Source organism: Peromyscus leucopus, chromosome 14 (assembly GCF_004664715.2).
Source record: "Peromyscus leucopus breed LL Stock chromosome 14, UCI_PerLeu_2.1, whole genome shotgun sequence".
Lineage (NCBI taxonomy): Eukaryota > Metazoa > Chordata > Mammalia > Rodentia > Cricetidae > Peromyscus > Peromyscus leucopus.
Window position 1 is genome coordinate 50,895,380 of NC_051075.1, and position 27,232 is coordinate 50,922,611.

The following is a 27,232-nucleotide window of genomic DNA, read 5'->3' on the forward strand; positions in this document are numbered from 1 at the left end:
CCTGGAGTTGTAGGCATTTTTCTTTTCAATAATTGCACTACAATTTTCCCACACTTGACATTCTTTAAAAAAAAATTCTCTGCTGAGGAAACAATGCATGAGATAAATAAATTAGTTCATTGGATCATTAAATTGCACAAACAATGCTAATATGGGCCCTTTGTCATTTCTGACAGGATTGTCATCCAGAAAGACAGAGATGAGCAGGCCTGGGCTGACCAAGAAGGGCCAGTGCCAGGGCCTCTTGGGGCTGCATCTTTGTCTGGTTTCTGATGTGATCTGCCTAGTGTAATCTGTAAAAAAAAAAAAAAAATCAGGGCTCCCCAGTACTACCCAACCCCAATGCCAACCTGTGATGCTGTCACCCCTCAGACACAGTTTAGCACTGGGCAGGTCAGAGCAGCCTCTCCTATTTTCAAACTGGATTATCCACTTAGTAAACACACATATAACTGCAGAGACAGGATAGTGATGTCCAGAGGTGTTGAGCACTCTGGTGAGGCCGCGGGTCTCTCCAGACCTCACAGTCCATTGCAGTGGTCCCACCGTGGCTTCCATTTCCAAAGAGAGGTCACTCTTTCTCCCTCCCACTCAGGACTAATTCAGTGAATTGTCTATCACTTCTGTAAAAGAAAGCCCACTGGCTAGTGCAATGGCTGCTGTCCTTCTGATGTTTGGGAAAATCTTGTACCTGTTTATCTGTGCTGGGTGCTGAGCTCCTGGGAGGAGAGCACCCTTATTATTGGGGCTCACTCAGGCAGAACCAGCCAAGCTGGTTTCTCTGCTTCACCTGGCTGTCAGATAGGGGCCACCTGCTCCTTGATTGGTACTGGGGCAGATAGGTCCAAACACATTCTCTAAGACACGGGTCTTCATACCAAAGGATGTCAGGGAACTTAACCGTGTTATTCCCTGGGAACAAAAGGTGTCAGAGTGAGATACAAACTAACAGTCAAGAAGATATAAGTAAGTCTGTTCCTGTCTCCCATCCCCAGGGAGATGAAGAAGAGTGATAGCTAAGGTTTTCTAATGATCTGAAAGGATGTTGAACTTTCTATGTTATAGATGCTGGTAACATAGTGGATTCAGGCAGACTTGGATAGAAATCCAGATTTGTCGTTTACCAGCTCTGAGACCTTCTGGGCCTCCTAGTTAGTTAACATCTTTGCTAAAGACCTTTGAAGACTGAGTGATAAGATAAAAAGGTAGATTATTGAATCTACTTTTTAAAAGGAACTACTTGTTTTAAATAGGATTAAAAAAAATGAATTTTTTTTGTCTGAATTTGTCAAATCCGTTGGGAGGTACAATATATCAACCACGTTTTCCCTTTTTTGTTTAAAATAAAAAAGTTATAGCCAATATAAGAAAAAGTATATACAATATATATAGTCAAGAAGTATATTAACAATGTCTAGTCCATTAGCATTCAACAGATTCAGACAAAAACCTCCATTATATACATTAACAATGTCTAGTCCATTAACAACTGAGGAACAAATCAGACATCTACTGAAGATACCTAAGGCAGATAATCAAGAAGTAGATGTTTGGAAATGCCTGTCAGTGTTCGTATAAGCTCCCAGGGCCTTCTTGTAAATTCTTGGGAATTCTCAGAAACCCATGACTACAAACTTCAGAGAGAGTGTTGAAGTGGGTGGTGCCCCCGCCTCAAGCAGAGCTCCCAAACGCTTGTCTACTAACACAACGGTGGAAAAAGCAACCTCAACCAGGACAGCCTGTCAGAGTTTTAAAATAGATGGCGCATACTGTATATTGAGTTTCTGTGTTCTCAAAAGAGGTTGGTTCCAAAGGTACCCTAAATCTAATTTAGATCCATTCTGACTGACTGCCAAATATCTGTTGTGGCTTTGGCAATTTTTGAAAAGTGCCTTTTGTCAGAGCCTTACTATATTTTGCTTTAAAGTAAGCATCCTTGAGTCAGTAGCATAGAAACATTGGTTTGTTACTTCTGGGTGAGCAGGGAAGCCAGGGTTGTTCTAAGATATGGGTTTGGTCCTCTTCACTGAAGATGTCTCACATCTTTCTTGGGACATCAACTATCTGAGGCCACTAGCAAAGATGGTAAGCACAGGTGCATGATGTGCCTGTGGTCACATGTATTCAGGGACGGCAGCCAGGTTAGTCCCATCATCAAAGATTAGTGAGTAGAGTCCCTGTCCACCATGAGGCCAGGACAGGGACTACAGTGTGTATCAACACCACACCAGAGTCAGGTATGGGACATTGCAGAATTCTTTCTCCATATTTCTGATGCTGTAAACTTCTCCGAATGTAATCCCCTTTACAGTCCAGTGAGGAATCAGCAGTCCTTTTTGTTATTGATTTTATTTATTTATTTATTTATTTATTTATTTATTTATTTATTTATTTATTATCTTACTCTATAGCCTGGCTGGACTTGAAGTTGAACTCAAGATGCTCTTGTCTCTGCTTCTCTAGTGCTGTGATGGCAGGTGCATGCAGCCACACCCAGCAAGACTGGCCTTTTGATCTGACTATCACCTCTGATGAGCAATACACTTCTTGATACCTTGTAGACCAACATAATGATATATATTATATATATATATATATATATATATGTCTTCCTCTTTAGTAAATATGCCCTTCTGAGATTCCATCACATGGTGAAGCAAGAGGGCAGAGGGAAAGGAGCCATGGAGAATTCCTCTGCACAGCCGGTCCTTCCCTTCTGGCCCACAGGAGCAGAGACTGGATAGTATTACGATCTAATGCCCACTCAGAGGTCTAACTGAATTGAATTATTGGCTTCCTGCCAATTCTCAAAGATATTTCCTGGCTTTCCCATAGCAACCATCAATATAACTGATGCTTCTGGTTTCAAACAGCACACTAGATCAAAGGCATAAATTATTTTTTAAATGTGACCATTTTTTCTAGGCCATTGACGAGTGATACTCAGAGTGATTATGTGGTTGAGTTTATCAAGAAGTCAAGCTGTAGCTGAGGTGGATGATGGGACTATGGATTAAATTCCTTCTTAGACTGTAATTAAACAGAACACAGGTCCTCGGGCTGTAGGGAATGACTCTCCTGACTATGAGATGCTGTCATTGGAGGGGCTAGGGCCTTGGGATTCTTCCACAGTTTCATATTTATTTATTTAGTGGTTCTTGGGATGGAATGAAAGACATTTTACATTCTAGACAAATATTCTGCCTCAGAACATCCTTAGCCCATCTTTCTCAGTACTTTTGCAGGAAAAACAGACATCTCCAGGGGAGGGTGGCTCCCACACTTGGCTGGCTTTCTGAGAATCCTGTTGAAAAGTGGAATAGCTCAGGGTTTAAAAACCTGAGCCCTGGAGTCTAACTTGGCTCTGCTGCTGGACATCTGTGGTACCTGGTGATGGCTGTGACAATTATAAACATCTGTCATGGCCATTGGTGTTGATTACAGATGTCCAGTTTTCTTCTCCTGGCAACCAGAAGACACAGTTCCCTGCGTCCTGTGTTAGGTGGTGTCTCCAATCTAGCTCTAGTTACAGACTCTTGAACAATTACACTCTGTGCATGTTGAATACAATGTATGTTGAATGTCTGGTGGACATTTTCACTGGTCTTCATGGTGGCAATGATCTTATAGTGTGTCCTACGTTTGTATCTAACAACATATCTGTTGCTACCAAAGCAGTTATTAGCCTCATGTCTTTGAGACAATCAGTTACCCTTGCAATGTAATGACAGTATGTCAAACTAGAGGAAATTAAGTAATAGCTTAAGTTTTTGTCTTTAAAATCATGTGACAAGGTCTTACTCAGAGAATCCAACCCAGCAGTTTAAAGATATTTCTATTGGTTACAGAACCAAACTATGTCGATGCTACTTCTTAGCCCCTCCCCTCCTCTGCTTGTTCCACCCCCTCCCCAAACAAAAAGGTCCACGTCCTTGTTACAAACGTTCCTGGATCCTACTCTGAACATTCCTGCCCAGGAAGTTACATTTGGCTTGTGAACTCACACCTACAAATGTGTGTCCTCCTTAGTCCATCTCTTCCCTGTTCTGTTTCCACGAAGACGGCTGCCCACTGTGGTCTTTCTCCCAAAGGCCCTGCTCAAACTTCCCAATGATTGGGTTATGTTAACATTTTATGGTGAACCTTAGGAAATGGCCATTATGGAGGAATCAACTATGGCAGTTTGCTATGATGAAAACGTACTTTGAATAGGAGGAGAAATCTTATCACATACACATTGATGCTCATGTTAGAGTCTATCGCCAACCCCAATGCAATTCTCCCTTCTTCCCTTGGTGCACTAAAGGGTTGTTCCTATGGAACATGCTCTGACCTCCCGACACCTAGCAAACATTGATACTGTTTTCTGACTGGCTAGGTGGGGCTTTTCCCTAATTCCTGTTGTTAGCCCTCAGGTTATACACACCGGGATTATTTAATAATTATTAGTAATAATCGTATTACTGTGCAAGAAAAAAATTAACACCTCTTTTCTTCAACCTCTTTCAGATCGAGGACATCATTACCAAGATGCAAGATGACAAGACAGGGGGTGTGCCCATCAGAACAGTTAAGAGCTTTCTCTCCAAAATCCCCAGTGTCGTCACAGGTAACCCATCCTTACAAGGTGTCAGTGACAACCAGACTACTAGAGTTGTGTGGTCTAGATGCTGATGTGGAGGTGTCTAGGGGTGAGTCAAACCTCTGTGAGGAGCTTGACTCCAAGCCCATCTTGCTCTTGGCTTTTATTGAGACTGTGCTCTTTGTCCATCATTAAGAACCACCCTAGTGTGATGAGCCTTTCAAGTGTGTGTAGCTGCTGCCTCTGGGAGTAGATGAGCTGACAGATTAGCAGTGTGGCCTGGGGCTATAAACAAATGCAGATGTGCACTTAAAAATTAAGCAGGTTTCATTTTGTTTGGGGTTCTTTGTTTGCTTTTTTCTTTCGGGACGTTACATTCTTACTATGTAACTCAGGCTGGCCTTGAACTTACAGTCTTCCTGCCTCAACCTCCCAGTGCTGGGAGAACAGGTGTATACCACCATGCCTAGCTCCATTTAAGCATACTTAAAGGAAAGGTTTGTGTTTTAAGAAATTCTCATGTTCAAATTCTATAAAATGCTTTTACTAAGCTTTTTATTTACTGTGCTCAAACTCCTTTTTAAAAGGAATTTTAAAATATTGCTCTGTATTCTGTTGCTGTTTTGTGGTTCAATACAGCCAAGCTTATTTCTTTAAAAATTAATACTTTTTTAAAAAGTTTAACTGTGTGTGTGTGTGTGTGTGTGTGCGCGCGCGCGCGCGCGCGCGCGCGCACGCACACACTCCCATACACAGTCGAATGGAGGTTTCCTTAGACCCCAAAGGAACCCATCAAGTCCACTGCATGTGGTTGTGAGCCTCCCAGTGTGGGTGCTGAGAATTAAACTCAGGTCCTCCACAAAAGCAGCATGAACTCTCAACTGCAAGCTGTCTTTCCAACCTCTTTTTAAATTTTTTTGATTGTGAAATTATTAGACTCATATCTATAGTTCCAAAAATAATCACAAAGTAATCGCAGAGCACCTTGCCTTGTAAATAGCACCAATCTCTTAGAGTCCCCTTATTTAGTACTAATAAATGAATTCCTCTCCCTGTTCACTCTCTATTTTGATTGAACAAGTCATTTTTCTTCATAGTTTTCTTACAGAGGTGTGTATTCCTTGCTATCCAAACAAAGAAGTAAATGAATCCAGGCAAAAGTTTTAGCGTTTCTCTCATTTCCAAAATTTGGCTATTTGCTTTCCAAAATTCAGGAGCCATCAGGACTCAGTATCTGTCAAATGCTATAATGGCTAAAAACACTGGTGGTGCCAGGACTGGTATGACATGATGGAGCTGGAACTTTTCCTTGTTGCTGATAGGAGTGCAAAATGGTGCGGCTGCTCTGAGAAAGACGTGGCAGTTTCCTAGAGAGGCTAACATCACTTACCCATCCTAGATATTTACCCACGAGCTGTGAAAACACATCTTCACAAAAATTCATATGCGAAGGTTTGTAGTGGCTTTATTCACAATTTCCACAGCCTAGAAACAATCCAAACGTCATTTATCGGGTAAATAGATGGACAAAGTCAAAGTCGTGTCTATGCAAATGTGACAGTAGAATAGAGAGAACCAGTACCACACACAGTATCCTGGACTGGTCTCAGCATCGTTTTCCTTGAGTAAAAAAAGGCCAGACACAAAATATTGCAATGTTTCATCCCACGTACATTCACAAAATGGGAAGAAATTAATAGTTTTCAGGTTCTTAGGGACAGTTTTATAAGGTGATAGAAATACCCTGTACCCAGACTATGGGACCAGTAATACGAATCTGCATGGGTCAAACTTCATAAGCAGTATGCATGCACAAAGAATCGCTATGGCTCCTTGTTAACTAAAAGCAAGTAAACCCTCAATAACTACGAGTACCTCAACTCATTGCCCATAAAGTCACCATTTGAACTCAAATACCACCAAAGTCCAGCTGCCATGATGAAATACCATAGACAAAATGGCACATAAGCCACAGAAATTTATTTTGCGTGCCTCCAAAAGTTAAAATTTGGGGATTAGGGAGCCAGGTCTGTTGAGGACCACCATTGGTTGTAGACTACCCACTTATAGTCTTATACTACATAGCATAATGAGGACACTCTGGTCTCTTTCTATAAAGGGACTAATGCCATTCATAAGGCTCCACCCTCATAAATTGTCCCTCAAAGCCTCTGCCTCTATCCTATTTGGGATTAGCTCTTAGCACATGTATTTCATAGAGGCACAAAAATTCATTCTTTAGTAAGTACCAAGTATATTTGGAAGCTGTATTGTGTTTGAAATTCCCCTAAACAGAGTTAAACTCATGAAATATCATGGGCTATATTCATACTTTGTCAAATTTTATTTAATAATATATTCAGAATTTCTTTGTTTTTGTGATAGGGTTTCCCCTTTGAGAACAAGCTGACCTTGAACTTGCTATGCACTTCAGGCTTGCCTTGAACTCATAATCTTCTTGCCTCAAGTCTTCCAAGTACTGGAATTACAAGTGTGTGCCCTTATACCCGATTCAAAGTTGTTAAATCTGTTTCTATGGAGAGATTTGTCTGTTGTTTTTCTTACTTTTGTTGATGATTTAGACATCAAATTTATGCAAGTCTCCTAAGACAAGCTATGGAATGCATCTTTCTGTTGATACTGAATTGTTCTCTGAAAACTAATTGCTTCCTATCTAGCCAAGTGTATAATTTTAATTACTTTTTATAGATAAAAGTTCCATTTTTTTATTTTCCCAATTTGCTTGCCCACTTGTTCATTTCATTTTTAGTTGGTTATCCACTAAGTTTTAGTTTGAATTTCTGTTGCTGTGATAAACACCATGACCAAAAAGCAACTTGGAAAGGGGAGGGTTTACTTGGCTTAAACTTCCATGTTGTAGTCCATCACTGAGGGAAATCAGGACAGGAACTGAAGCAGGAACCTGGAGGCAGGAGCTGAAGCAGACACCTTGGAAGAACCCATTTACAGGCTTGCTCCCCATGGCTTATGTAGCTTGCTTTTTAATGGAACACAGGCTTCCCTGCCCAGGGTTGCACCACACACAATGGGCTGAGCCCTCCCTCTCCAATAGCCAATCAGGGAAGTGCCCCCTAGAGGCCAGTCTGATGAAGGCATTTTCTCAGTTGAGGTGTTTTCTTGACTCTTGATTGAGTCAAGCCGACAAAAACCAACCAGCCCGGGGCATATTAAGTATACTTTGAACTTAACAATACATACGTTCAACTTACAATGAATAGTGTACTTACTTATTTTATCAGATTCAACTTACAATGAATAGTGTACTTACTTATTTTATCAGGATATAAGCCCTTTATAAATCAAAGAGCATCTGTTGTTTTTAAATCAAAATACTTTAGAGATAAAAATGCCATCCTGGGAATATTGATTTAAGAAAAATTAGAAAGGAATTAGGGTAGGAATAGGGAAGGAGGCATTTGTATGAACAAGGCAGGTAATAAAAATAAATAAATAAAGCTTTCTAGAATTCACTACTGACATCAAGTGGATCCCTAGCATTGAGTGACTTTCACAATCATATGTGAATAGATGCTTGCTTGGTCCTTCAGATAAGCGCTGCTGTAAGCATGCTTGTGATCCATTTGTTTGCAGCCTTGCTAATATATCCTTTCCTAGAAGCTGGAAGTATTTTGTGACCTATCTTACAAATTAAATTTATCTGGAGAATTCCTTCAGGACCCATTCAGACCTTGCACCAGAAACAACTATTTGGATTAAATGTGTGGAAACTAAAGCCCCCCTTCCACCACGGTATCCTCTTGATTCTCATCTGGGTCTTCAAATGCATCATCTGCTTCATTGGATACATCAGTATTAAGTGATGTATTATTTACTTATTACAATTGGTAAATGTAATAAGATATTATATTATATCATTTACTACAAGAAAATAAATGCATGTAACAAAAATAAAGATATATTGTATTATTCTAACCTACATTAGGTAAAGGAGGTCCTTTAGCCCGGTGTATAAACTTGAGGAAGTTGTAAGTTTGGGGAAGCAGATCCAGGAATAGTGTTGGCCAGGGTAAATTTGAGGCGGGAAAGGGCATCAGGTAGTCCTTTCTAGGACACAGTTTGAAATAAAGAATTGAAGATCTAGAGACATTTTCTAGAAAAAATATAGATGGAGGAGTCATGATGTCCAAGGACTCGACAGGACACTACAGCTTCCATGTGTTCACCTGTAAGGCACCCCCTACCTAGTCAGGGGATAGCCTGCTCACCCACACCTCCTGTGATTTGGGGGTTGAAGCGTCCCAGTTGACATACCAAGGAAATTGTTTTCATTCCTCCCATTAGGAATGCCTGGGTAAATTCCTAGATATTCCTTGGGTAAAGACAACAGAGACATGCCTGGTGCTCCATCTGTGTCTAAATAGGTAGGGGCTGAGAAGGCCCCAAAGGATGTGTACTGAAATAAGAGATAGATATATTTGGGAAGAGAAGATAAAAGGCAAACCATTCAAATACCGGCCCATTTTTTAACAGTGAGGAATGAGGAGCTGCAAGGGTGAGACTTAGTGAATGAACATTCCCATGGGGAAATAGATGGAAAATTGGAAAGGGAAGAACAGCATCAAGGATAAAGCAGAGTCCAACATTAGATCATCACTGAGGCTCGTCCATAGGAAGCATAGAGCCATGCCAAACCAGTTCCCCACCCAGAGGTGTGGATTCTGAGCATGGTGTCCACAGAAAGGTCACTTCATGGTCATCCTAACGCTCTCCTTTCTGGACAGCATCCTAAGATCTCCTTTCCTGAGTAGTAACTGGGTCACAAAGATAATTAAAGCAAGTGGCGAGACTCCTGGGTTCCCAGTTTCCAACCCCATCTCCTCCCGACCTGACCAGTGGGAGACAGACAGATCCTGGCCAGAATGCCTGCCAACTCCATGAAAGCAGCCATATCACACAGCTTTGCCCAGCTGTCACTGACAGCCATTCCAAGATAATTCTCCATCCCCAGAACATCCTAAAGAATTTCCCAGGAACTTTGGAGATAAATTTCCTCCAGGCTACCCTCAGAAGCCCAACTCCTAGCATATAGGAGCCCTAAGAGACATCTAACCTCACTTGTTTTTATGGACAGGAAATCTGAGTCCCAATGACATGATGCAGTTCGAGTTTGGGCAGGACCCAAACTAGAATGCAGATTCCTTAACACCATGGCAAATCACTCCCATCACCTTGTGAACAAAACTGTAGCATCTTGAGGTGCAACACTCCCTTAAAGGTGTCTGATGCATTTCCCTAAACAGGAGAATCCCTGGTGTGGCTTCTTAAAAAACCAGTCCCAGGGCACCCTCTTGGGCATGGACTCAGAAATCTCTGTTTTCAGCATCTTCCCAGGTTGTCTCTACAGCTTGTCTACATTTGGAAGCCATAGAAGCCCTGGCAAGTTCTCCCAGCTTCTGCTTTAATAACCTTTAGTGATGAATGCTCTCATCTCTCATCCAGTCTTTGGATAACTTTGACCTTTGAAAACTTCTTCCTCATAATGAATTGAACGTCCCTTGCCTCTCTGCTGCTACAAGTCATTCACCTCAGTTCTACCTCCCTCTCCCAATCAAAGAGGAATAGATTCCATTAAAATCACACTCACCTGGTTCTCCTTTAGAATGTCTTTTTATTGTACTAAAAAAATTGCAGAAAATACTTCAGGTACATGCATGTATTTTTTTTCTTAACTTATCTCAACACGATTTTCCCATGTGCGTTTCTATCTCTTTCACAGACCACAAGTTCATTTCTCTAGGCTTGATGTGGATTTTACAGTATTTCCATTGCACCTATTGGCAGTGTGGTTTAGGAGAGAGCTTAAGGCAGCAAGCTGCCTGTGCGACCTTAGCGGACCTCTTTGGGCCTCATCTGGATCCTCATCTGTATTAAGTGTTGTCTGAGGTCCTTCTCAGGCTCACCTTCCGTGACTCCACAGACCAATATGGACTGAAGCAAGGACTGAGCATCTTCCTATCAAGTCTAGGAAAGATGATGTTTTGAAGTCCGTCTTGGTTATGCTCTGACTGCCCTGACCGATGTGACTTCCCTGCCGCACCTTTTCTTTTCATGTATTCATTTTTTACTTTCTGCTTAAAAGGTTCCTTTTAGGAACAACATCCTGAAATATGTCAAGTTGTAATTGTAAAAGGAAAAAAAAGCAAAGCTCTGATGTTTTTGCCCTTTGTGCCATTAAAATCGGGCTCTAAATGTCACATTAATTCATCTCTCCACAATTTTCCTTGCTTGATTTTTTTTTCTTCTGTGAGAAGAAATGCTAATTTGAATGAAGGACAGTTCATTTATTAAAAGTAAAAATACATCACATAATCTGCTAATTTTATTCTAAAGTTTATTCTTAAACATTTATACCCCAAAAATGTTTGAGTGAGATAAAAATTTGAGATGAAAATGAAATCTAGACATGTTGTCATTGACTCCAAGACAATGAGCCTGTTTTAAAGAAAGGACCAAGACACTTGAATGGGCACTGTGCCTTGTCCCTGAATGACGGATGCATGAGCAACAATGGCTGCCTGCTTCCTTGAGCTAGCTGCCTTCTCTAGACACTATAAGAGCTGAGAGAGTTGAAGCGAGGAAGAAATAACAAAATTATTCTTATATAAAAGGTGGGGTGCAACCCTTAACCTATTTCTCTGTTCCTAAGACATCATTTTCTAGATGCAAGAGTATCTGTCAATATCTTCTACAGAATCCTGCCCTATATATTCCTCAGATATATGTCCTGGGAGTGCTGTTTTTCCTGAGAATTGATAATAAACGGAAATACATATTGAACTTGTTACAGATAGTGTCTGTTGACTATGAAAACTGCCTAAAACCTTCCTGCCTTTACACTAACATGTGTAAGTGAACCGCTGAGATGGACGGTGAGCTCGGGAGTGAGAACAAGGCCTTCTTCAGTATCACTGTCTGTTTTCTGTTGCTAAACTGGATAGCTGATATTGGATAAGTTGTAAAGAAAAAAAAAGGTTCTTCTGAATCAGAATGGATGGAGACTGGAAGTCCAGGTGCATAGTGCCAGCATCTGAGCAGCTTCTGGAGAGGGTCTCCTATTGCTCCAGGTCATGAGGGGAAAGTGGAAAAGTAAGTAGGTATATCAGGAAGAGATTAAAAGAAGTCAAATCCACACCCTAAATAACCCATTCCATGGGGAGGCATGGACCTGTCCCTGCAGATTCTCCCTCATGACCCAAGCCCCACCTTACAACACCACTGCAGCAAGGGGGCAAGTTTCTGCAGCAGGACTGGGTTGGAGAACAAACAACCCAAAACACATATTTAAACCTCAGCAATGACTGTACCTGCTTTTCTAAACCTCACTTCCAGGATCCACTAAACAAAGCGAGGAGAGTTCCAGCAGGAACACTGGTAACGATCATAGGTACAGGAAGGGGATGTTGACCTCTTTTCCTGGGTGGATTCTTATTGAGCTGTTGGACCTTAGCCTTTCCTTCCCTCTGCTGCCAAAATAGATAGATAGATAGATAGATAGATAGATAGATAGATAGATAGATAGATAGATAGACAGACAGACAGACAGACAGACAGACAGATAGATAGATAGATATAGAAAGTTCTGTCAGGCACATCTGGAGTTTGTGGGTTTGCTTCTTGAAGCTGAAACTTACGGAGTCTACTTACCAAAGAGTCAGTAGGGTCCACAGGGTGACATGATGTGAGAGGAGAAATGTGAAATATTGAAAACCAGGATCCCTGTGACTCTTGGAGGCACCAGGAAGGATCTCCATGGAGACTAAAGGAGAAGAGATAAGGTGAAGTGGGGCTGGTGGGAGAGAAAGAAATTAAAGTGTAAGCAGGACCAGTCACAATGAGAAAGCTAAGTGTGTGGTCCATGGTGTCATTAAACAGTAGGAAAGGAGATTTGGTTTTTTAATTAAAAAAAAAAAGTGTTTATGAAAATAATTAGGAAAAAGGAAAATCACTTCATGGTGGGGTCTGAGTTCATACTGTTGAAACCAGATCCACACAGTCTAGTGACAACAGGAGGCTTGGACTTCTCTGTTTAGTCAGAGTCACCTAGATGTCACAGTAACACTGCCTGGTGCAGCTCTTTGAACTGGTTACAACAGGACGTCTTTAGAGGCCATGAACGGGAAGCAAGAGTCCAGGAAGGTGAACTGCCGCAGGAGTAGCCTTTTCTCAGAAAACATCTGGTGGGGGGGAGAGAGAGGGGGGGGGATACCTAGAAGCCTTTGTGAAGGAAGACAGGAAGTGCCTGGGAGACAGAGGGGAAGCTGTGTTGGCTTCAGCTAGGAACAGAATGGGAAGGGGAAGAGTAGGAATGTCTCCCTGGATTACTCCAAATCCTGAGTTCTGGTTTCCTCTTGCTAGTTTATCTCACTAAACCTCTTGTGGCCCCAAGCTTGGAGTAAACCATTTCAAGACTCCCTGGTATAACCTTAGGTACCCAGCAGAAGCAAGCACATCTCATTCTGGAGGAGGAGGAAGACACGCCTTTGTTTTGTTGTTGGTTGGTTGGTTGGTTGGTTTGGTTCTTTTGTTTGTTTTTGAGAGAGAGTGCGCATGTGTATGTGTATGTGTGTGGGCTAGAGGACAACTTTCAGAGTCGATTCTCTCTCCATGTTGTTGAGGCAGGGTCTCTCCCATTTTCTGCTGCTGTCTGTGTGGCGCATTCTAGCCTCGGTGGCCCCGTGTGAACTCCCAGGGGATGCTCCTGTCTTTTCCTCCCATCATGCAGTAGGAGTGCTGAGACTGCAGATGTGTGCCCTCCACCTGAAGCTTTCCAAGGAGTCAAAAGATGAAGCTTGGGTGTCAAGATGCATGGCTAATACTTTACCCACCGATTCATCTCTCTGGTCCCTAGAGGAAAACACTTTAAGTACAGATTTCGAAAGTTTCCATAAGAATAAAAAAAAAAAATCTTGGAACCTGAAAATAAAGTCAACATGAGTAAAGGTTAGGAATTATGTTGGAATTTAAGCTTGCATATTAAATTGGAATTATATTTAGATTACAGAAGAATGATTAGATCATGTCACAGGAAATTACTATCCTTAGAGGTCAAAACTGATTTTTAAAAAGTCTATAATTGTATGTATTTATCTAATTCTCAGAAAGATATAAGAGGTTGTTGGGAGTCTTTTGAAAGATAAAAGATGGAATAGTCTCCCATCCACATACTAGCCAAGGTTGACCCTGCTTAGCTTCTGAGACCAGACCAGGCACATTCAGGTTGGTGTGACCATAGATAAAGAGGAAATATTCTCCAAAAGGACTAGAAACATGATATTTTGAGTCAAATGGAATATCTATAAATGAAGAGTATAGTATTTGAAATTATGAAATGGACAGAAATAACCACCCCACAGCTAAAAAGTGATGTTTTGACATAACTACAAGAGAATTGGCAAACTCTAAGACAGAGCAGATAAACGTGCTCAGAATGTGACCTGCAAAGACAGAAGCAAAGAGCCTGGAGAGGCTAAAGGCTGGGAAGGGAAAAGTGATCTATCGTAACAACTGATCAGATTTTCTTGCAAAGGAAATAATAGAGCAAATTGGAAGGGCCATTCTTCTCCACTGTCTCTTTTTCCTTTCTCGAGTTAACTGACAAATCCAAACAAGATGAAATGGAAAGAAATCCATATCTAGATAGAGTAAGGGCAACTTGTAGAACACGGAATACCAAAAGATCTTCAACACAGCTAGCGAGAAAAGACAGATTGCCTACATTTTAAAAAAAATCACACACGTGATTACTGTGTAAAATGGAAGCTAAGTCATATTGCAGAGGAAGAAACTCTTCAAAGTGCTCAGAGAAAGCAACTCAGACTGTTATATGTAATGAAACTGTCTTTTAACAAAAAACAAAATGATTATACAAGAAACAAAAACAGTATACTATTAACCTTTCTTTACCAATGTGGTTTCTACAGAAGTATTTCAGAAATACTGGAAAGTAAAGGCATACAAATTGAGAGGAGCTGATGGTCAAGCATACTCCAACTTAGTAGTTCTAGGCTGGCTCTGGCCAGGATGATGGCCAATCCCATCTATATATGTCTTTTAAGATTAAAGTTAGTCAAATATTAAAATCCAGATTTTAATAATTTTCAGACTTGAAAAAAATTAACACTTTTTTTAAAGTCAAAAAGAAGTCACAGACTTGGAGAAGACATTTGTAACATGGTGTGACAAAAAATTAGGGTCAGGAATACATGAAAGACTACTATACACTGAGAAAATGCAGCACCATGGGGGGAAAAACAAGCAAAATCACAAGAAGAAGAAATGTAAGTGGCCATTAACATGTACCAACATGTAGTTCAGTGGCATCAATAGTCTCAGAAATGCAAACTGAACCAATGGAAGAACACTATTTCAACTTTCCAAATTGGAAAAACTCAAAGCCTTTGGCTGTGCCAAGTTCACACAAGTGTATGAAGGGAACGCTGATCTGGGGTTGATGGGAGTGTGAATTGACAGCCCTCACTGGACAACACTGTGGTGACTGTGTTAGTTCACTCTGAACTCGTACGTATTCATGAGTCGGTGTCTTCACTCCTAGGGATATGTTATGGTCCAGGGAAGCCTTTGAGCAAGTGCTCAGTGACAGTTGGGTTAACCCCACTGTTTATGTTGGCAACATCTGGAGTGGTCCGGGCATGGCTGCTGGCTGTGGGCCACAAAGGGTAACACATAGTCAAAAAGTACAACTGTACACAGCTGTGAAGGTCAATAGCTATACTCTAGCAGGGACACAACTCAAAGCACAATAGGGGGTGATAAGAAAGATACAAACATGCCACAACCCCATTTGTCCGAAATTCAAAAGTAGACAAAATTAAGCACCGTGTTAAGGATTCTTAAGGATTTGGTTAAGAAGTAGAAATGAAACTTGGATGGAAGGGCTAGCTCTTGTGGGAGAGGTGAAACAAATACTAAGAGACACAGGCACCCAGATCTCAAAGGTATTCAAGCTGTTTATTTTTGTGGGTGATCTGAGCATGGTGGTCATTTTATTATAATTTTAAACTATATCTACCTACATGTTTTGTATACATTTATGATGTATTTTACAATGAAATAGGTTTTCAGGAGTCTATGGCTGAGTAACTACGGACTTGTAAAAGTTGTATATACGTGGCTGCATGTCCACAGGTGTGGCTGACTGTCCACAAGTGTGGCTGCATGTACACAGGTGTGGCTGACTATACACAGGTGTGGCTGCATGTACACAAGTGTGGCTGACTGTACACAGATGTGGCTGACTGTACACAGGTGTGGCTGACTGACTATCCACAGGTGTGGCTGACTGTCCACAGGTATGGCTGACTGTACACAGGTGTAGCTGCATGTCCACAGGTGTGGTTGACTGACTGTACACAGGTGTGGCTGACTGTACACAGATGTGACTACATATAGACAGATGAAGAAAGGATGGCATTAAAGAAATGTAAAAGAAGCCTGTACCATGAGGTAGATCTAAACATATTCACTCTTGAAACATGAATTTTTCACTTTGCCGTGATTTGAAGTCTGTCTTGACTCATAAAATTAACTTTGATGTTTTTTGTAGACAAAGAAACATTGAAAAAGATTCAAATTTATGTATTTTTAAATGGGCTATATTAGTTCTTGTACTTTATGTTGTGTTGTTTTGTTGCTTTGGAGGTTGTTTTTGTTTTTAGATTTTTTGCATCAGGGTCTCATGTAGCCCAGGTTGGCCTTGAATGATCTATATAGCTAAAGATGGCCTTAAACTTCCGCCTCAAGTTTCCAGTGCTGATAGTACAGGGATGCATTATGTATTAGGGTTCTCTGGAGGAAAATAACATATAGAATGTATATGTATATATATATATATATGTATATATATATATATGGCTTTATTAGAATGACTTACAGACTGTGTCCAGCTAGTCCAATAATGGCTGTCTAACAATGGAAGGTCCAAGAATCCCGTAGTTGTTCAGTCCATGAGCTGGATGTCTCAGGTGGTACTCAGTATGTGCTGGAATCACAAAGAAGTAGGTAGGTTCTAATGTCAGTGAAGGGATGGACTTGCTAATGAGAGTGAGATCAAGGGCAAGCAGGCAGAAGAGTAGGCAGACAATGGTTGCCACAATCTAATTTTGGAATATTTCAATCATCTCAAGAGGAAATATCCCTTATGTCTGCAGTAATTCTGTATTTCCACCCCAGCCACAGGCAAACCTCACTCACTGTCTGTCTCTTTAGATCTGCTTTCCTTAGATTTTATACAAATAAAATTGTAAGGTATGAGGGGAAAAAAAAGAGTAAGCAACAGAAAGAGCTTCCTTCTTCCATGTCCTTTGTATACAGTACCAGCAGAATGTGTGGCCCATATTAAAGGTGAATCTTCTCACCTCAAAGATCCTGATTAGAAGTGGATCTTCTCCACTTTAAACAATTTAATTAAGGAAAAATTCCTCATGGTGTTCCCAGTCACTTGGGTTTTAGTTAATTCCAGATGTCATCAAATTGACAACTAAGAATAGCCATCTCACAATAGCATGCCTGGCTAGGCACTGTGTGTTTTACCTACATGCTACACTTCTGGAGACATAACCTGTAACATGATCCATCTGAGTGTTCTCTAGTCATTAACCACTTATCACTAGCCATTACTCCACTTATTAACAGTCATAAACAGACAATGCGGATTATTAGTCCAGTCCCAAGCACGATGGAAGAAAAAGACAGAGACCATCATCAGTACCAAGTTCACTCACCTAATGTTCCTACTTTCTCAAGGATTGATCCTCTGAGAGCAAACAAAGGCAGAGCTGTGGTGGGGAGCCAGCCACAGCTATACCACACATGCAGGCATTAAAAGGAAAGGGAGGGGTAATCTTTTTTGGTTGTTGTTGTTGTTGTTGTTGTTGTTTCGAGACAGGGTTTCTCTGTGTAGTTTTGGTGCCTGTCCTGGAACTCACTCTGTAGTCCAGGCTGGACTTGAACTCACAAAGATTCACCTGGCTCTGCCGCCCAGTGCTGAGATTAAAGGTGTGTGTCACCACTGCCTGGCAGGAGGGGTAATCTTTAGAGAATTAAAAATACTAATAACAGAATTAAAAGCACACCAGCTTTAAGTCGTCACCACGTGATTCTAAACAATGGTGGCGTTCAAATATTCTTCCCTCCAAAGTTATTTTGGCCTAAGAGTTTTTACTTAAGACTATGTCCGACTTAGATAGCCAAGAGTTCGGCAGGCATCTTCCAGCATCCTCAGCCATGTGTCTCATGCCAGTTTGGGATTGGACACAGTCCCGTCCCAGCTTTAAGCGATAAGTTAAATCCTGAGTGCTATGCTATAAAGATGAAGAAACAGGGTAGTTGATGAGGTCAGGACATCCCTTCAGCAAGGTTGGTTCTAAAGGCCTGTTGGAGATAACTCCCCTCTCCTTGCCCTTGGTTTTAGGTTTGGCTTTAATCATCAATGTAATATGGACCAAAAAATAAAATAAAATAAAATCCGATGGGACAAGTGTGATGGCGATCCATTTGATGAGCTGACCTTTCTTTCACTAGTAACACAGCCAACGCCTATTCTTAACTGGATGCATTTGAGCATTAAATGGGTATGGAGGTCTATGTGATCTCAAGCAAGACAGGTAGGCAGTTCTGCACTTGGGCCAGCCTTATTGCCACCTGGTGGTGTCACCCAGGTCACTGCTGTGTCATCTTTATGTGAGCACTTACTGGCTGTCTGCCTTGGCCACTTCACTGACCCTCCTGGTGCCTCTGTTCCCTCATCTCTACATCAGAGCCGTTAGTAAGAATAGGACTCACTTGACATGGTTTTTGGAAGATTAAATAAGTTCATGTATGTGGTGCTCCGTATGATGGCTGTCACTTTCACGGGCTCGAGAATAGCCTAGGAGACCAGCTAGGGGCATGCCTGTGAGGAATTACCTAGATTAGGTGAAGAGAAATAGATTGGGAGACTCACTTGCCTGTGGGCAGTGATCTTGGACTGATGTAAAGGAGAAAGCAAGCCAGCACCGGCCTTCCCTCCTCCCTGCCCCTCCCTGTGGATGCTGTGTGACCAGCTGATCCAAAATCAACCCTTCGTCCCTTAACTTTCTTTTTCCAGAGTGTTTTATCATAGCAACAGGAAAGCTGATGAATACGTGCACTGGGATTTGTATGTTACGTTGTGTGCTCGCTATGTGTTTTTTAACATAAAGTATTCACCTTACCCTTCTTTCCTGTGAGAAATTCTGCTGGTTGTCTCAGGCCATCTGCTCAACTCATTAATTCTGTCCCTACAGCATGCTGGGAATATGGCTGTGGGGCTGGGAAGCAGAGGTGAGTGACTTAGCTAGCTTCCTATACTTCTGAAGGAAGGCAATAATCCTCTCCTTTCCCGATGTCCAAGCCTTTGTTCTGTAGACAGTGTGGCAGGTCCCCTTGGGGTGCCTTCTCCGTCAGCTTCCTTTTCCTTCTTTCTTTTCTCACGATTCTTACCTCACCACTGTGCCAGGAGCCCTCAGAGACTAAAGTCCTTCTGAGACTCAAAGGTCATGGGCTGGTTCTTAGTCTTTTGCTGTTACTGGTCGCTCCTCCAAGGTGTAAGTACAGGGCACCCTGGCTGCTCCCAGGAGGGAGGGCTGCAGTCATCCTGGTTGTAGAAGGTGGGGTGGGGTGGGGTGGGGTGGGGTGGGGTGGGGTGGGGTGGGGTGGGGATCATCAAAATTAAAAGATAAAGTTGTGTCTCCCATGACCCATGACCCATGACCCATGACCCAAATCCTGGGTCCCAGCACATAGTCTGGGGACATTTGTAAACTGAGTGTCGTGAATAGTAACATACTGAGTGGTATAATTATATAATTGTTCATTTCTCAAGAGCCAATAATTATGCTTGGCTATTTGTTTCTTCAGTCATTTAGACACAAAATGTTTATCAAGACTTAGGGGGAAAACCACAAATAAACCATTCAGATAGCTCATATTCCAGTGGGATACTTTTTCTACATTAATGAAGGTAAAAAGCTATCTCATGTGGGTAAAAAAAAAAGTTAGAGCTATGTTAATTAATGAGTTTGTTGAATTAATTTTCATATATTTTTTGAATTCCATTGCATGTCCCAAAATTAACCATAAAAGTCAAGCTAGCATTTAAAGCTGGGGCCCAAGGATAGCGCACATTTGTGTAGTAAGACTCAATCATAGCTCATTGTGGAGTGTGGGAAACTGGAAAAGTCTTTAAGAAAACAAATTAGTCCTTAAAATTGAGGAATACTAAATAAAACAGAAGGGTAGAAAGAGTCATAGTTCTTAGAGGGAGCAGTTTTTCACATGAGCCACAGTGGTGTCAACTTGCTGGCCAGTCTATTGGGGAGAAGGCAGGATGTAAGACCATGAAGTTTCACCATAAATATTGTCTTGAGAGAATGTAATGCAATGCTGTCACACACCTAAGAAATGGTACCCTCATATCCAGAATGTTTATGTGAAAAAAAAATATTTAGAGGGAAAAATGGGAAGGGGATGAGGAATAAGGGAGGCTAGGATAAGTAGGAATTCCCTAAATGCACCATCTACACAGGCTTCCCAAAAGTCATCATGCTTGTCTAAACAAGGCAGCTCAACACAATGGCTGCAGGAATGGGAAAGCCCCATAAGACTAGGGGCTTAAGGTCCTCTGTGATCTCATCGAGTGATTCATGTAACAATAAGAAATATGGATTCCCACAAGTTGGCCACCTGTGGGAGCCCACAGAGGCTTCCTAGTGAGATTTTACTCAGGGTCAGAGAATCTGAGCTTGCTTTACCCAGCAGGGCTGCATAAGGAGATGATTTGGCCACGTGCATGGTTATTAGGTATTTGGAAGGGTCTACACTTGGCTCTACAGTGTGCTTTGATCTTGCTGGGGGGGGTCTTTTGCCTCTCCCCTTGGCATATTATAAAAAGCCCTTTTGAATAAACCTCTGGGCTGTTGGGTATTGATCCAGGCCCTCCCGAAGCTATCCTGTGTCTCTCTCTGTCTTTCTCCTCATCATTGAGGTCTATCTTTCTATCTGATATTTTCTCATTCCTCTCTTCTCCACCCAAGAACCTGTCATAAGCTGGGATCAGGTCGGAGCTCCGACAGACTCCCACAGCTATCTGAGCTTCCCAAGGTCTCAAGGCTATCTCCTAGTGAGGCTGGAGCTCAAGCCAAGAATTTGGCTCTCATTCCAAGACTACAGTGTAGCAACCTGGCCCTTTAAGATCACTGGTTGCTCCTTCCTGGGGCTATAGACAAGCATCTATCATTGAGAGTTTGGCTGGAGCTTCATTCTCCAGGATTGTGTCCAGGGTTTAGGAGGCTGGCCTCCTAAGCTTGAAGCAGAGGTTGACATTGAGCCATACCTTAGCAAACGCAAATGCATGGGTCATCAACTAAAATCAGCTAAAATGATTTGCCTAGATAAACTGCCCTTGGAAGGGAACGTTGCCATAACTCGCAAAAGTGTTCATTGTTTTTCTCTTCCACAGATCCTCATTAATTTATTCTGAAGACACTGCTACATTTCCAAATTTTACTCTAATTTTCAAGCAATCCAAAAAAATTTGAACCTTGTTTTGTGATTGCTTCAGTAGTTAAGAATAACAGCTGTCATGTTTGAGAAGTCATTGGCAGTAATTGGCCAAGGCAAAGGGGACTTAGTCTTGCTCTCAGAAGGCATCCAATATACATGAGCTAATAGTTTCTGACAGACTTTGATGAGGAAAGGCATTAAGCCAACTGGGTGTGGTCAGGAGTGGCCTCATCTACAGTGGCTGGTGAGCCTCCCTGCTCTAGGGGGCCAGATGTTAACTCTCCGTCTCTCCAACCTCCGGCCCTGCTGTTCCCTGTTCCTTCTCCACCATGGCCTCCATCTGTCTAGCATCTTTATTCACTTATTGAACTAATAGTTCTTTTTGGTTTGTTTGTTTTTGTTTTTGTTTCTTTCTGAGACAGGGTTTCTCTCTGTAGCTTTGAAGCCTGTCCTGGAACTCACTCTGTAGACCAGGCTGGCCTCGAACTCACAGAGAGCCACCTGCCTGAGTGCTGGGATTAAAGGTGTGCACCACTACCGCCCGGGCTAATATTTCTTATGCCAAGAAGAAAAGCTAACAGCCCAGGTATAGGGAAAAGACAGTCAAGAATAGCCAGCCTTCTCTAAACAGACGCTTAGGATCCAATGGGAGAAAAATATTAGGGGATAAATCACACACATAATGAACTTATGCCTGACCAGGGGACAGAGGAGCTGTGCTGGGGACAGGAAAGCAGAGTAGTCGCAGCCCCAACTTCTGCCACTGCCCAGTAAGTGAGCAACAGATAAGAAGCAGTGTGTGTGGACTGCGGGGCTGCAGCCTCCCTTCTGCTCTCTGAGCCCCACACACCAATGCACCCCATGGTCCACCCACGGGGAGAGACTCAGGAAGGCACTCTGGAGAAGGTGGATTAGCTTAGCCATGTTGACACCTCATGACTTCCTAAAGAGCCTAGATGCTGTGTGGAGAACAGGCACGCAAACCTTGCACCTTCCACTCTAGCAACCCCTGTGCATTATGAGCTATCGCTTCTCCACTCTCTCCCCTGTGGTCTCAGGGAAACGTTTAGAATTTCCAGATGAGCTGCCAATAGGCAAAGGTCGAGGCCTGACAAATTAGGAGTGCACTTGGCACCAGTGCAGACTTTCGCCCACCACAAGAGGCCATGGAGGTCAGAGACTCCTACTGGCCAAGCCAAAAAGTGAGTGACGAGCCTCAAAGATCATATTGCCTTACAAACTGTGGAAACACTACATCTCATCTGTTCATTCCCTTTCTACCTAAGAGTTCTAAGCTACCATCCCACATAGGAAGATCTGGCACACTGTGGCTTGCACTTCCCCTCAGAGTATTGGGAAGCCATAATTGAGCCCACAGAGAGATATTCTGAGATATAAAATGAAATTTGGGAGTAATCAAGATTGTGAGGGATCAAATAGTTCAGTGGCCCTTAACCCTGGCTGCAGGTCAGAAACACATGCAGAATTTCATAGCATGTCATAGTGTCTAAACTCCCAGGAGTTTGGGGTTGTAGCTTAGCATCACCAGGAGATAAATGCCACTCTAATGTACATTCAGAATCCCACTCCAATGTGCATTCAGGATCTAGAATCGCCAATCTATTCTCTAATTCTTTGGTTTTCAAGGACGCTCTAACTCATAGAGAAATTGGGTGTGCTGGCCAGCAGTGCTCTCTAGGAAAGGAGTCCACACCCACCTTCTGCCTCTTCTCTCAGGTCCCCATGTTCATAGTAAGAGAAAGAAAAGGAAAACAGATAAAGTAGGAAATGTATTGTTTAATCAGAATGTTTCAGAATGATTCCATTAATCATGGAAGAGCCTTAACAGTCAATAATCCCATCTCCTAAGAATGGGCCGTCTTAGCAGCAATATAGTCACATGATCAGTCAAAGTAGACTGGCTCTGAGAGCTTTTGTGACAGCGTGCTTTAGGAGGAGAGGTGAGGGCTGATTAGATGGCTCAGACAAGAGTTCCAGCCACCAAACCTGACAATCTGAGCTGGATCTGGGGGACCTACCTTGTGGAAGGAAATAACCAACTTCTACAAGTTGTCCTCTGACCTACACACACACACACACACACACACACACAACACACACACACACTATATTAAAATGTAATTAATTTTTTAAAATATGAGTGATTATAAAAAACCTTTGTAAATAATCAAAGTAGTGTTCAACCTACAAGTCTGTTCTTATAACTACTATAAATTTTTTATTTTAAAAAATAGAATCAAATTATTGGAAATTTTTTATCTGTAGTTAATAAAATAATGTACCAAGACCTATTTTTGCTAGCTCTTCCCTTAAAATTTCCATTAAAAAATGTAGTCTTTTTACTAAGGTCTTTGTTTTTTAAGTTTTAAAATGCTCATTTTAAAGAATTCAGTAGGAGAGGGGCAAAGAGGAGAAGGAGAGGGGAGGGGAGGGGAGGACATAGTAGAGGAGGGGGGAGAAAAAGAGGAGTCATCCCACCCCCCAGTTCACCATATACAAGTCAATGTACACACACACACACACACACACACTATATATATATATATATATATATATATATATATATATATATATGAAAAAGTCTATTTATAGTATTTACAATATTACTATAGTAGGAGAATACTCTGATGCTTTTTAAAATTTTATAACTGTATGTTCAGCTATATTTTATTTCTATGCAGAAATCAAACTAACTGAAGTGACACTGGGGGAGCCCTAAACCTCACATAAATGTTTCTTTACTATCCAACATGTTGTTTCCTAAGAGGGGCCTTGACAGAAGGGGCTGCTAGGTTCCCGGACTAACAATCGTTTAAGTTTGCCGGTGTTTCTAGTTTATAGCATATCAATCGACATCTTGTGAAAATAACACTCCATCTCCCGGTTCCCAGTTTTCAGCACACTCTCCTTTATACACCCAGGCATTGGTTTTTAGGGTCTATGTTGTGCAGAGCACATTCAAGGTACTGACTGGGCCTGAGCCCTACGATGTAGACAGACGAAGTGGCCACCGTGGTGGTGTTTACAGGTTGGAAGAGTGCCGGGAAGAGTTTGGGTAATTCTTCTCACTAGCCATAAGTCTTGTAATTGCTCGATATTATTTCTGTGTTTGAATTCTTTCCATGCATATAGAAAAGGGGAAGTCTGGCAGGCGAGAGATAACCAAACTCACTCTTACGAAATGATTCGATGCTATAAATTCATTTCCTTCGTTGAAAATCAGCCCATCCTTCCTGAGCCTCCTTACTTCGGTTCTCCCTGGCAGCGTTCTTCTCTCTAGAGGAAGCGGCACGCTCTCCTTTCCAGAGCCGCAGGGAAGGCTCCTGTCACCCTGCTTCCTGGCTGCCTCTCAGGAACAGGCAGGAATGGAGAGGCAGCGCCAGGTTCAGCCTCTCCCTGCTGCTCCTGTGCAGAATTCCCAGGATGGCTGGCTTTGGAAGCGCGTGGTGTTCCGTCTCCTTCTTTGTTTGGCTGTGAAGGAGGAAAGTTTTGACTAGCTTCATTGTTCTGATGCCATCATCATCCATTTTATCAATGACTATTAAACTGAGAGATTGGGGGATGCAAAGATTAGCCTTTTATCTTTAACCAATTCTGATTTTTAATTTATTTATTGCAGTTAGTGTGTGTGTGTGTGTGTGTGTGTGTGCGCGCGCGTGTGCCCCTCAGAGTGCGTGCCATGCTGTGCAAGTGGAGGTCAGAGGAGTCAATGCTCTCCTTCCGCCTTTTAACATGGGTTCCAGGGATTGAACTCAGGTCAGCAGATTTGCACAGCTATCACCTTTACCCTCTGGGCCATCTCACCCCACCCCATACCCCAAACTCTGATTCTTTAAAATACTGTTATGAACACAAATCTCTGATGTGAGAGCAAACTATGATGCATTTCCTGGAGAGGTATGGACACATGCATCATTAAATTTTCTTTGCTTAGCTAGGTGTGGTCCTGGAATCCTAGGTCATGAGAAACTGAAGCAGAAAGATTAAGTTTGATGTCAGTTGGGTTGTACAGCAAGGCCATCTTTTAAAAAAAATCTTTTGCTTCATGTCATATCATTTCAGTAGAGGGTAGTTTCTATTCATTCTCATCAACATCCCCAAGCCTGGCTTGTACTACTGTGTGGTGGTATTGTGTTCCCCAAAATATTGTGCACCCTAATAAACTTATCTGGGGTCAGAGAACAGAACAGCCACTAGATATAGAGGCCAGAAAATGGTGGCACACACACCTTTAATCCTAGCATTCCAGAGGCAGAGATCCGCCTGGATCTCTGTGAGTTCAAGGCCACACTGGAAACAGCCAGGCATGGTGACTCATGCCTTTAATCCCAGGAAGTGATGGCAGAAAGCAGAAAGGTATATAAGGCGTGAGGACCAGGAACTGGGCTGGTTAAGCTTTCAGGCTTTTTAGAAGCAGTTCAGCTGAGATCCATTTGGATGAGGACTCAGAGGCTTCCAGTCTGAGGAAACAGGGTCAGCCGAGGAACTGGCGAGGTGAGGTAGCTGTGGCTTGTTCTGCTTCTCTGATCTTCCAGCATTCACCCCAATAACTGGCCTCAGGTTTGATTTTATTAATAAGTACCTTTAAGATTCATGCTACACTACTGAAATATTTCAAAGCAGGTGGAAAAATCTCTGTGGATGGGTGAGGCCAGGAGTACACAAACCTCATTGCTGCAACACAGCTTCTGTCTGTGAGGATGCTTGATACTTGGGAGAAGTTGACCAAGGGAGAGGGTGTAGAATGCAAAGAGCTAGTCTAAGTGACTATTCAGGTCTCTTCCAAATGAATGACAGCGACCGTTCCAAGTATTTTTAAAGAGGAAGAAAAGGAAACATTATCAAAATACATTAGAAAACTACAGAGCAAGCTTTCGGGCCAGAAGATTTAAAAGGCTGCATATCATAGAGCAAGGAGGATGAGGGAAAATAAACAGTAGCATCCAAAGCAGGCAAAGAGGCAGTCTGGAGTCTCGGGAAGCATCCTGTGGTCAGTCACCACCAGAAATAACAGTTCAATTTGGAGTGGCAAGGAGAATGACGGACCCGTGAAGGTCTCAGAGGAAACAGATGGCTCCCTGAAGATATTTGAGGATGTTTTAATTAAAATACTATTTTAAAAGGTGTGGGTAGCAGGTAGAAGAACTAACCAGAGATGAGCAAGCTGGAACCCAGTAAGAATAATTTGAGGAGAAGGAACACACAACAAAAACAATGGAGTTCCCCATGGTTTCAGACACAAAAGGAGCTGATTGACTCACTGTCATTCTGTCCTATGTCTCCTGGCTCTGCTTCTCCTTGGCTGAATCAGAAGCCAGCAGGGAAGGGATCCAGTGGTCCAGCCCATCCAAAACAGCCTCACAGGAGCCAGACCAGGATGGAAGAAGATGATGATTCTGTAGGAAAACATAGAAGATATCTCTCAAAAATGGACCAAAAGGGAACAAGAGCTATGATTACAATAGTTGACATTAAGAAACATGGGTTTGGTAAAGACTTCACATTTGTCTTTCCAATCAACATAATTATCTAACTGGAAAGAAAAGAGTTAAACAATAAAGGCTAAAGTCCAAATGGCCAGAATAACCAAACTTTAGCTTTACACCAGATTGTCTGTGGGTCTATGAATTTTATCTAAGGTATGTATGGGATGAAGGGACATTCAGTTTCCAAGAGGAATCTAAGCAGCATATCATTGAACCCATAGTAAAGCTCCAAAGATTAGAAGGATGCTAACCATCATGCTACCTTAGGTTCAAGACACTGGATGTGCCTCTCAAAGCCTGATGGGTAATGAAGCTGCAGGCTGCACAGTAGGCTTAGGTGTGACCTGGCTGAACAGTTGCATGTGAGTCTCATCGGTGACCCCTAGATGGCGTGAGTTGAGAGGGCCTCTTCTCTTTGAAGGTTTTGTGAATAGCTTGATTATTTCCTATTCTGTAGCCTGCTGCTTTGTCCAGATGATGGCATCCTTTGCCATACAGAAGCTTTTCATTTCCATGATGTTGCATGAATCTTAAAAGGTCTTATTAATAAAATCAAACCCAG

The 27,232-nt window shown here is 42.1% G+C and overlaps 1 protein-coding gene across 6 annotated transcripts in view; it reads left to right on the top strand.

The window, feature by feature from the left end:
• Rgs6 (regulator of G protein signaling 6) overlaps positions 1-27,232 on the top strand; it is a 536,490-nt gene that overhangs the window by 360,509 nt on the left and 148,749 nt on the right. For all 6 annotated transcript variants that reach the window (XM_028877275.2, XM_028877256.2, XM_028877299.2 and 3 more), the window contains exon 3: positions 4,510-4,609. In XM_028877275.2, coding sequence (XP_028733108.1) covers positions 4,510-4,609 — 100 coding nt within the window. The remainder of the gene's footprint in view (positions 1-4,509; positions 4,610-27,232) is intronic.